The sequence below is a fragment of the Podarcis liolepis genome, assembly GCF_965112155.1.
Source record: "Podarcis liolepis genome assembly, chromosome: 10".
In the NCBI taxonomy this organism is placed as follows: Eukaryota; Metazoa; Chordata; class Lepidosauria; order Squamata; family Lacertidae; genus Podarcis; species Podarcis liolepis.
Window position 1 is genome coordinate 31,420,979 of NC_139562.1, and position 12,324 is coordinate 31,433,302.

The 12,324-nt window shown below is 42.9% G+C and overlaps 1 protein-coding gene across 1 annotated transcript in view; it reads left to right on the forward strand.

The window, feature by feature from the left end:
- EP300 (EP300 lysine acetyltransferase) overlaps window positions 1-12,324 on the forward strand; it is a 78,624-nt gene that overhangs the window by 40,128 nt on the left and 26,172 nt on the right. The window contains exons 7-15 of the mRNA XM_083462576.1: window positions 407-500; window positions 1,689-1,826; window positions 4,796-4,913; window positions 7,359-7,530; window positions 8,008-8,085; window positions 9,003-9,112; window positions 9,572-9,724; window positions 10,178-10,663; window positions 11,141-11,332. Of these exons, the coding sequence (XP_083318702.1) occupies window positions 407-500; window positions 1,689-1,826; window positions 4,796-4,913; window positions 7,359-7,530; window positions 8,008-8,085; window positions 9,003-9,112; window positions 9,572-9,724; window positions 10,178-10,663; window positions 11,141-11,332 (1,541 nt within the window). The remainder of the gene's footprint in view (window positions 1-406; window positions 501-1,688; window positions 1,827-4,795; window positions 4,914-7,358; window positions 7,531-8,007; window positions 8,086-9,002; window positions 9,113-9,571; window positions 9,725-10,177; window positions 10,664-11,140; window positions 11,333-12,324) is intronic.

Sequence of the window (12,324 nt, forward strand, 5' to 3'; positions counted from 1 at the left end):
TAGTGAGGTGAGGCTTTGTACATGGCAAAAGCAAGTTTTCAAGGTTTCATTGTTCTCTAGTATAACCAAAAAGTTGAACTCAGGGTAGTCTTAGTGAGGGGTTATCTCAGTGATTCCCATTGAGTTCATTTTTAATTTGATGAACAAATTAAACACGCTGCAATCTGTGACTCAGTTAAGGAAGCAAAATCTGCCTCTGCCATCATAAGTGCTCCCTCCCCCCTTGAGCTGCTCCTACACATTCATATGGAGGGAAAGAAGCCGTTTTGTAGTAGGGCCAAAATCTGTTTTGCAGCAATGATAGCAGCATGTGTACCCTAGAATATCTGGAAACAACTTAAGCACCCAAAGCAATTAATCTACAGTAGAGCATAGTTTAATTTTTTCTTTCTTTCTTTTGGTCTAGATGCTAATCCTATGGGAGTGAATGGAGGTGTTGGTGTTCAAGCCCAGAGTCTTCTACCAGAATCAATGTTGCATCCAGCTATGAATTCTCAAAAGTAAGTTTATTTTTAATTGTATAGAAAGCAACTTTCGGAATAACACATTGAGGAAAGAATTCACAAAAGTGGCAGAGCTACAAAATAGTAACTTTTAACAAGATGGTTTTTTACAAAAGGAAAATATTGTATATTTTAAAATTTTATCTGTGACCTCTGAATAAAGCTCAGAGATGGCATTTTTGTCTGCCTGATATAAATCTGTTGAGGTCAGCATACTGAGTTAGCATTGGGATACTCTGTTCTGCTATAGGGGCGCCACATTTACCTGAAAACTTTTTTTGTAAAGGTTATAGGTAAAGCAAAATACCTTGCAGTAGCTGCATTGCTTTCATAGTAGATATGCATGTGTCTCGTTACTGAATTCTATAGTGCTGCTACATGCTCTTAGATCGCCGGTTCTATATTGACTGGAAAGTGTTGGCATTTAAATGTTGTCAGTGAAGTAGTATAGCACATTCTGCTAGTGATACACATGCTATATAGCACAGGTTTTGAACTATGATATATAATATGAATATATATCATATACCGGGCTAAATAATTAATTCTGTTCCACAAAAAGGTACATGTTGTGATTGGTAGAGATAGTACAAATTAAAGTTGGTTATTGTGCATAATGTTGCTGCTGCTGCTCATTGCTTGGGACAGAGGTCAAGTGAGGACACTCCTGACCACTGTAAATTATTGTTGGTTAATAACAAGTACTCAGGACTTTCCAGAAGCAAGAAATGGCAGCTAATGTTCAGAATTGTATTTCTCCATCTATAAAGTGGAAAGTGAATGAATATTGGAACGCACCTTAATGTAGAACCTTGCTTAAAAGAAGAGTGCAATATCATTCATATGTATTTTAGCATCAATAGTGACTTGCTATTCCTTGGTCCCCAGGTATTAAGCCATTATTTATTTACAGTTGTCTCTTTACATAAAACAGTGTTTCAGAAGTTCATAAGTGCGTGCGTGTGTGCGCGCACGCACTCACACACACATACACACACAAAGAGAGAGAGAGGGAGAGAGAGAGAAATGTTTATCCACCTATGGCTGAGCAGGAATCTGAGCATGAGTAGGCCACTTTCATATACAATTACTTGTGATGTGTTTACATATAAAGAAAGTCTCACTTAATGAGGTTTATTGTGTCTTTGATAATCACCTCTTCCCCCTCCCCCTCTTTTTTTTTAGTACCATGATGAATGAAAATGCCAATGTTGCTAGTTTGGGGGCCATGCCAACAGCAACACATCCTTCTGGCATTGGAATTCGGAAACCATGGCATGAAGATATTACTCAGGACCTCAGAAATCACCTTGTTCATAAACTGTAAGTATTGATCACCAAATCTTCAAACTTCTAGATGAAATAATTGAAATAGTGCAATAAAAGTACTTAAACCTTCTAAATGTATCTGCTGCATTCCTTCCATAGGTGATGGATGTAACTATTCACTTTCTTACCTTGTTAACTTTACAGTTACTGGTATCCCTTGTATGGGAGTTGTGGGAGACTGAGCAGGAGTCTAAAGATCAGACAGAGTTATTAATGAAAGGAGAAAATCAGCCTTATGACCAAAGATGGCAATATTTCCAATTTGCTGCCTAGCTCATTTGGAATCTCTACATTGAACCAAATACCTAAAAGGGTGTTGTAGTTGGAATTCAGAGGAAACAGCCAGTGGGGGCCAAATAGTGTGATCTGGTTCTAGCATGTCATCCATGCTGTCTTGAGCTATCTTTTTTTGTCATTAGAGTTTATTTTCTCAGTAATTGTTTCCACACCCTGCTCCTGAAGACACAAGTCATTTCCAGGGCTAAATGGCAATTCTGTGCCTGATGTGATGGGTGTACAAACACACAGCATTGTAACTCTGCCCAAATAAATTATCCTAGGTTACGAGCCATTTTTCGGTACTTAGAACCTTCGCCACATAAACTCCCCCCCCCCAGGCATCCATAGGGGAATTGAAATGACTTCCAATAAACCAAAGAGAGATGATCTTGAACATGCCCAGACCATTTTTCTATACTGACTCAATAAGGAAGAAGAAATTATTACTGGTTTCGACCAGGAGACAGACTCATTGTGATAGATTTATTTGGAAGATTTTTATTTAACATTGCTGTTTTCCTCCAAAGAGCATACAGTGGTGCCTCGCAAGACGAAAAGAATTCGTTCCGCGAGTCTTTTCGTCTTGCGATGTTTTTCGTCTTGCGAAGCACGGTCCGTCGCAACTGCACCTCTTCAAGCGGCTTTAAAAAAAAAGCGCAAGACGTTTTCGTCTTGCGAAGCAAGCCCATAGGGAAATTCATCTAGCGAAGCAACGCAAAACTGAAAAACCCTTTCGTCTAGCGAGTTTTTCTTCTTGCGAGGCATTCATCTTGCGGGGCATCACTGTACTTGGTGTATTGTCCTCTATCCATCTCAGTTACAACAATGACAGTGGCCTAGTTTGCATATCACATTAAGCCATAGTTAAACAGTGCTTTAATATGCTGATGCACACCGCTCAAAACTTTCATGTTGCTTCTCCCTTGCTTCTGCTGTGCTAAAGATGAAGCAAATCAGACTCAAGCTTGTCTGGAACAAACCTTGGTTTCAGTCCATAGTCTGTTTGGACAAAACGATCCACAGGCTCGGGTTTGGCTGACAAGCCAGGTCGCTCTGGCTTATTTTGTCCACAGTGTAACATGAGTGTGTGTGGAAGGAGTGCCATGAGAACTTTCGAGCAGCATGTTTCTCTTTTACATTAAATTATAATTTGTTTTAAACTATGGTTCAATGTGATACACACCAGGTTAGTGAGAATTTGAATTTACCTCCCCAGGCTATATGCATTTTCCTTAGCACTGTTTCACTCAGGCTCTTATGCATCAGCTAATTGGAGTGTAATAAGCTGGAGGAGACTTCAGGCTTTAACCCCCCCCCCAAAAAAAAAAAAACACCCCAAGAACCTTAAGTTCTGCCAGCAAGAGCTAGAGGAACTATTGGGTGGATATACTTAAAATTCAGAATCTCTTGAGGCTGAACACATTATCAGGCTAAACACAATTTTAGTACCAAAAATTAGCTGACAACCCTTTCACAGAAAAATCAATTCCTGCTAACCCACTCCCTGCCCCCCAAGTTTTCTTTCATTTTTCTACTGATAAACTCTTTGGAGGCAAACCATTGTGGATCTTCAGCAAATCATCCAGAGATCTACTTTATGCTTACACATGGATTAAGGGGAATGTAATAAGTAGTCCATGTAATCTAGACCAGGCATAGGCAAACTCGGCCCTCCAGATGTTTTGGGACTACAACTCACATCATCCCTAGCTAACAGGACCAGTGGTCAGGGATGATGGGAATTGTAGTCCCAAAACATCTGGAGGGCCGAGTTTGCCTATACCTGATCTAGACCATTTCCATTTCTTCATGATGGGGAAAAACAGTTGAGTTGAAAAGAAAAAACCCAGGCCGTGTTTGCAATCATGCTTCAGGGGCTTGTTTAGTAATGCTGTATGTAACAGTGTTGCTCACACTGTTGAGTAAGGGACAGTTCTTAATCATAATTCACATACTGCACTGATTGGATGAGGATTGGTTTTGTTGTCTGTCTTCTGGCCCAGTCAAGACATGTTTTATTGAGACAATAGATGTTTCAGTGTGGCAAACTTTGGTTCTTATTCAGACATCATATTCAAAGAGCGTATGAGTGGAAAGTAGCCTTTTGTTAGGAATCCCTGGACCTAGAACTGAGAACTTTTGGATCTATGCTCTGCTGCCCCTTGTGGTAAGACACTTCATGTTACAGATTGAAAGGTTCAGAAGACTTATCATTTCCTCTGAGGCTGTAAGGTGATTCTACTGGATCAGTCGCATTCCCAGAAATAACAAGGTTATAAAAGCTTGTTTTGCCTGAGAAACAGTTATCATGACTCTCTCTTTCTTCCTACTGTACCAAGCTATACTCTGCTGGATTCTCTTCAATTTCTTATTCCAGAATTTGTTCTGCCTGTTCTGCTAGCATCACAGCAGCTAATTTCATATTTGTACTGAACACCTATTCCTAATTTAAGGCATCTTATGTTTTCTGGATGTTGCAAGCTTTCAGTTGAGTTGAATTAGACAATTTGTACCTCTTGGTCCAGTACAGCTACAGAATTCCCATCTATGATTGTTCTTGGCTTTTACCAGAAGTTGACAAAAATTAAGAACATCATAAACTCTAGCTGTGGGCATTAGATTTTTGGATCCAGAAGTTCAGGAGACAAATAGTTGGTTCAAGGTTTCCCTCTATATTCTTGCAGAGTACAAGCCATATTTCCAACTCCTGACCCTGCAGCACTAAAAGATAGGCGCATGGCAAATCTTGTTTCCTATGCTCGGAAAGTAGAAGGCGACATGTATGAATCAGCAAATAGCAGGGTAAGTTATTTTGTAATTTTCTGGTATCAAAGTACTAATTTATAAATTGATTTGTCTTTTTGTCATTTCTATAATTATGTTGATCAAAAGCCAGTCATGTTCTTTTCCATTGTATGTATATATAATAAGTATTTGGAAGGAATGCTTCAGTAATACTAATGAATCATCATTTGTAGCAAATTCCAATTTTCTCTGAAGCAAGTTCCAAGGATTCAAACATATTCTATTTTAGGAGTAGGAAACATTTTAGGCTTTGCAAGCCAGATCCCTAGTAGATGCTAGCTTTGTGTCTACCCTCCTGTCAGTCACTGGATGTCAGAATGGCATCATTGCAAAGAGCCCTGCACAGTGCTTTAAAGTGTTTGAAGCTTTAGCTTTGTAGAGGCAAAGTCTGCTTTCCCTGCCAGGACACAGTCAGTGGCACCCCTTCAGGCTCATAGTTGTGTATCAACAGCTGCATTGGCAGCTGCATCTCTACCTACCCCACACCTGATGTCATATGTGACATACTTTGGAGGGAACTGCTTTGCAGGCCAAATATGAAACTCTGGTTTGGACTGTGGGCCAGAGGTTCCCCACTGCTGCTATTTTCAACAAGAAACAAGCCAGATTGGGGTGACAAAGCCCTGGTTCTGAGTAGTTCCTGCTATACCTCATATAAATAGGATAGTATTTAGCAAATGTGAGGAATGAAACCTGCTCTGGCCAAGAAACTAGCCCCCATTTCAGTAGTTCTCCTGGTTATACTCCTTTGCTTTTGTCCATTTACTCCAGTAATGAAGTGCTGCAGTTGGGACAATGTTGCCTTATGGCCACACCTGCCCACCATGCCAGACACTAGGTATTTGCGTGCAAAGGACAGACTCTGAGACCTTGTATTCTGGGACCTAGTAGAGCACTGTCTGTCAGTTGAAGCAGGAGGCAGAGGCTGAGTTCCAAAGCTACAAACAAAGAATATTAGCAAAATATCATTCTGGTGTAGCCTCATTCCAGTTACCGTATTTTTCGCCCTATAGGACGCACTTTTTCCCCTCCAAAAATGAAGGGGAAATGTGTGTGCGTCCTATGGGGCGAATGCAGGCTTTCGCTGAAGCCTGGAGAGCGAGAGGGGTTGGTGCGCACCGACCCCTTTCGCTCTCCAGGCTTCAGGAAGCTATCCGTAAGTCTTGCAAGCCCGGCGGGATGTCCCGTGGGCTCGCAAGGCTTGCGGGCAGCAGCCTGCAGCCCAAAAGCTGGGGGACAGCGGGGAGGCGCAGCGCCGCCACCCCGCTATTCCCCGACCTGATCTGGAGGCTGGCGGGGGGGAGAAGCAAGCTTGCTTCTCCCCCCCGCCAGCCCCACAAGCTCGGGGGATAGTGGGGTGGCGGAGCGCCGCCACCCCGCTATTCCCCGACCTGATCTGGAGGCTGGGGGGGGGGGAGAAGCAAGCCTGTTTCTCCCCCCGCCAGCCCCACAAGCTCGCGGGATAGCGGGGCAAGCTGTCCCTGAAGGCAGAAGAGGGAGACGGAGCGCTCCGTCTCCCTCTTCTAGCTTGGGGATGGTTGCGCAAAGCCTCTGCAGGGCAGCGCAGTGCGCTGCCCCACAGAGGCTAGGGAGGCTGTCCCTGAAGGCAGAAGAGGGAGACGGAGCGCTCCGTCTCCCTCTTCTAGCTTGGAGATGGTTGCGCAAAGCCTCTGCAGGGCAGCGCAGCGCGCTGCCCCACAGAGGCTAGGGAGGCTGTCCCTGAAGGCAGAAGAGGGAGACGGAGCACTCCGTCTCCCTCTTCTAGCTTGGGGATGGCTGCGCAAACCTGGGGGGGAAATAAAAAAATTTCCCTTGATCCCCCCCCCCAAAAAAAACACAAAACTAGGTGCGTCCTATGGGCCGGTGTGTCCTATGGGGCGAAAAATACGGTACTTGGAATAAGGAGTAAACTTTTGAGGCTAGTATTTTATAGGGCCTGCTGACTAGATACTTGTATTTGTGGTCAGCTGACTGAATGCTCAGGCAACCTAGAACTGCAGCCTAGATGATGCCCTTGAATTACAGAACACAATCTGCCAGACTTGAAGTGTAAATTGAACAGTTTTGCCATAGGAAGTAAGGCACTGAATCTTGATTTCCTGGACTTACATGTACAAGACCACTCCCTGGTACTTCAAAGTATCCTGGCCTCTACTGATGGGGACCCCAGTCACATTCTCCCCATTCCCCCTTTCTAGGTCAGAACAGTATGAAGGGCAACCTTCTATGTGTGTATAGCATCCATCACAAGGATCAGCATTTTACTAGTATGGATTAAAATGAAATTCTAATGAGAATGTGGCCACTATTTTCTGTGCAGGAAAAAAAGATTACAACTTAATATGGTGTAGCTGGAGGATTCCTTCAGTCTCGTGTGGATTGTAAATATTTATATTGTAAGCTTTCCTTATGGATGCATCTCATATACTTTTCTCATTGCAGGCAGAGTACTACCACTTATTAGCAGAGAAAATTTATAAGATCCAGAAGGAACTGGAGGAAAAGAGGAGGACCAGGCTACAAAGGCAGAATATGATACCAAATGCCCCAGTCATGCCACCAGCTCCTATCAGTCAGGGGCCCATGGGGCAGCCACAACCCGTGATGACAGCAAGTAAGTGTTGTACCCTTACAAAGTTTGATTTAACAATAACAATGAATTTAACAACAACAATAGACATTTGAATCTATTTGATTCTTGGGCACTCAAGAATTACAGGGGTAGTTCTGTTTAAGGTTTCCTTTGTTCTGCTTGTGATACATAATCGTCAATTTCAGGGAGGATGCTTGGAGAACTGTGCATGCTTTCACGTTCTGTTGAAAGTACCTTCAGAATAATGCCCTTCATCCTGGCATTTCATTTCTAAAGATACATTTGGTTCTTGAAAATAGAACTTGGTTGATCAGCTGCTGAATTTTATAAAGATAGTGCTGCTGTTAGGTTTTTAACATCCTAGATGTAAAAGTTAATATTCCCCAAATGCTGAAATATGTCCAAGAATTTAAGAATTAAAGTTCCCCTTACCCTAAACTGACTTTTTTAAAATGAAAATGTCTGAATCCTTTAATTTTGGTTTCAACTACATTACAGACGGTCCTCTTCCCGATCCATCTATGATTCGTGCCAATGTGCCAAACCAGATGGTGAATCGAATGCAGACACCATCAGGTAAGAGTTCAGAAAAAGAGAGCTGAACAACTTGGCACTATAGTAGGGACTTTTCATTGTCTCTACCGCTTCCCATGCTAGCTCCAGCATGGTCCCCTACCTGACAGTGCTTCCACCCTATTCGGCTCCCACTTCGGTGCTGCCACAGCATGCCACCACCATCAGTTATTCACCTTCCTCCAGATATGTTTCCTACATGGCATGCTTTGGAATGGGTGCTGAGCTAGTGCTTAGCAGCTGCCTGCCAATGTAAATTGCCCCAAATGCTATGCTTGACATTGCCCATCATGCAGTGTCCAACATCATTCTAAAATGTCAAGCTACCACAAGCAGATCAGAGCTGAGCACTGAGTTGGCATAGATTCCAAAGTGCTGGCACATGTTGGGTCAGTATGTCCAGATGTGAGAGGCCGACAGCAGCATTGGGCAGGACATGGCAGTGGAATGGCAGGACACAGCAGCAGCAATGTCAGTTGCCAAAATCTTTCCACATACTTTACAGTGTCTCTAAGAGCCACCCTTTTCTTTTTATTGCAACAGGCCATGTCCATATGTAATCATTTTCCCCAAGCTGTGTTTACTTGATTTTTCTGCATTTCTGGTACATTTTCCTCTCTTGATTTGTTTCAGAATGTCTGTGCTGTAAGTGTCTCTTTCCAGTGCCATGATAAAGTTCCTGTTTGCCTTTGCTTCCTGTCTCTATTCATTTTAACTTCAAGCTTCACACTCCCTTGTGTCTCTTTATTCTCTTGCACACAGTCCTGATACTGGTTTGTCCCTGACATCTTCCTCCTTCTTTCTTGCCTATTTAAAAGATTCCCATCCTTCTCTGATTCTTACAAATTTAACTTTTTGTGTGGCATAGTATAAATATTCTGATGAACTCACCAATCTTGTTTAAACATGTAAACTTCCAGGAATGAATCAGTTTGGCCAGATGACCATGCAAATGCAGTCAGTTGGACCCCGGCAAACTCCTCCCCTTCAGCACCCTGGACAGCTAAGCCAGACGGGGACCATGAACCAGGTTGGTTGACTTTGCTTTCCATTGTTGGCTGCTGTGCCCAAACTATATAGGTGCTGTTTGACTCAAGTCCTGCTCAGAGTAGACCTGTTGAAATTAAGAGATCTAACTTGGTCATGTTTATTAATTTTGGTGGATCTACCTTGAATACCACCCTTTGTATTTAAATGTGTTGGTAGTCCACTCTCTAAATAGGGAGTACTGCTCATATTTTAACCAGTTATGTTAACTAAGTTAGACCTGCAACATGCTTCAAATAATGAATTTTATTGGGCTACTGGGCTGAGAATCCAGAGGCAGTACCATTTAAGTCTCTGGCCATGATCGTCCCTGGCAACTTATCTGATAAGAGGGTATCAATAAATTTGCTATGTTAATGTCTGGAAATACTATGTCATTCTTAACATTGACTATTAGCTTGATACAATGTTTTATTCATTCATAATAAATACTTTGTTACAGATGGGATTTTCCCCACGTATGCAACAAGGGGTGTCACAACCTTCCAATCAAAGTCAGTTCCTTCAGCAGACCCAATATCCTACATTGTCTCCTGGAATGAATCCAACAAGCACGCCTATGACTCAACCTGGCAATCAGACTCCCACGTCTCAAGTATGTTGAGAGAAGTTCTGTTGGCAGACTCTTTGTGGATTTGTTTGTGTGTGTGGTAGACCTGAATGAATGATAAAAAGGGAGCAAAATTATTAATTCAAGCCAGTTACTGGCACTACTGATTATCTCGTGAGGACCATCTTTCAGGCAAGCGTACTTAGTACTTATCCTTAAGTTCTCTGTGCACTGCCTTCCATTTTACATTCTCATTGGTTGGCAAGTAGTTCTACAGGAGTACCACTGAGTGGGAGAAGGAGGAGGATGGGCCAAAGCTCCATCCATTCTCCGATGTGAACTGCCTGCAAGTCACACCACTCCCTCCACATCCTTTTCTCCTTTGTGTTCCAAACTGAGGGAGCAGGAGCTGATGGAGACTAGATCTGACCCTGGGACTTTCAGTTGTTGATACCGAACATAGTTTATTCAGATACTGACAATTCTTTTTTTCAACAGGCACAAATGACCAGCTCTTCCTGTCCTGTGACTTCTCCAGTAGTGGCGCCAGGTTCTCAAGGGAGTCATATTCATTGCCCTCCTATTCCACAGTCTACTTTACATCGAAACTCTCCTTCTCCAGTACCAAGTCGTACTCCCACACCTCACCATACACCCCCAGGACTGGTATCCCAGCAGCAGCAGCAGCAGCAGCAGCAGCAGCAGCAGCAACAACCAGCACCACCACAGGCAACAATTGCGTCTGCTCCTGCCACTGTTCCTCAAGCGATGCCACCTGGACCACCGTCACAAACTATGCACCCCCCACAGAGGCAGACCCCAACACCTCCCCAGGCTCAGCTGACTCCGCAAGTGCAGCCTCCAGTTTCTGTTACCCCTTCTGCAGAGCAGCAGCTGCCACAGCAACCTCTTTCGCAACAGAGCACGACTGCATCTGTGCCCACCCCTACAGCAGCACTGCAGCCTCAGCATCCTACAACACCCGTAAGGAAGTTTAAGTTTTCTAGGGCTATTAAGAGTGAAAGTCCAACCTTGGGCAAAATCTTTTTAGGTTGTTCTATACAGTATCAAAGGCTAAATGGTTTCTGCTGTCTCAATATCATGCATTGCATGAAGGTATAGAACAGTATGCTGGACTTTGGAATGCATGCTGTCTTTTGTATAGCAGAGTTTCAAAGAATTAATTCAGCTACAGATGTCTGATAAAAATATGTGTGTGTGATTTCTGGGGAGGAAGGTGCAGAAAGTGGTATAGCTAGACATAATTCCGTGGTAGGCTAGTATTCAGATATTGGGTTTTTGTGTGTAGTGCCTCTTCTTATTGAGATGCACATGGCATAAGTTGCTTGAGATACCATCTAGCTTAGAAGCACAAAATAAAGCAAAGAATACAATTGCTGCAAAACTGTGTAGCACTACTTGACATGTAGCTTTACTAGTTTTGTTGCTTTCATTCTGTAGCTTTCACATCCAGGTGCAAACATTGATGGGCAAGTATCAAACCCACCATCTACCAACAGTGCAGATGTGAACTCTCAACAGGCTGCTCCTGAACAGCAGCAGCAGCAGCCTTTGCCTGAAATTAAAATGGAGATTAAAATGGAAGAGGAGGAGTCAGAACAAACAGATCTTCAAATGGAGGAGAAGCCAGAGGTGAGAGTGTGGCATGCACACTGGATATGCCTAGGAATTCATTCATTTGATCACATCTGGATCTTTTTCTTCCAAGAAGAACAGGAGGGATACGGGAAAGGGGGGCTGCAATATATCCACTCAACCCTATGAAGTAGATTAGGCTGAAAAGACAGTAAGTGGCTCAAGGTCGCCCTGTAAATGTCATGGATTTTAGCCCAGGTCTACCCAAATTGCTACTTTATCTACTATACCAGTCTGACTTGCTGATTAGGAAAGTCAATGCACTAATTTTTAAAACATTTCAGTTTTGTTTTTTTGATCCAGATCTCCTGTCTCTGTAGTCTCTGATGCATGATACAAGCGGGGTTAGAAGTTTTCTCTCAAGTGATGACCAAGCAGTTTAATTAGTAGCACTTGTGTGGGGAACAGTTTCTGGCCAACTGGTCAGATTCTGAATCACCCCCATCCTGTGGTCCATTTTAACAGGTGGGTGGGGTCACCTGATGTCTCATTGACACACACTCTTTTTGGTGCAAAAACTCATTGTGACGTCAGAAGACCCAGACTAAAAAAATTGTTTTATGGTTATAGTGCAAACCACACCTGCAGAGAACAATAATTTATCTGTGGCTTCTTTTCATTCTGGTGGTGAAATATTTGGCTTTCTGGAAGTGCTGATCCCAGTGGCCTTGCTGTAAATTCATCTGCACTATTAATTTGACAGCACTTGTGTGTGTTGTGAAGCACTCTCAGGATACTTTCCCTGCATGTTCCGCCTGGCCTTTGGTCTGACCCTTATGTTTCCCTCCCCTTATGGTCTTGATTTATCAGATATTTTAAAATGAGGCTGCATTTAAAATTTTATTTTAACCTGTATTTTAAATTTGTTCCCCCACTCTCTTTTTCCTCTATTATGTTTTTACTGTGGTTTTATTGGTGTTAGCTGCCCTGAGCCCGGGGAGAGCGGGGTATAAATAAAATTTATTATTATTATTATTATTATTATTATT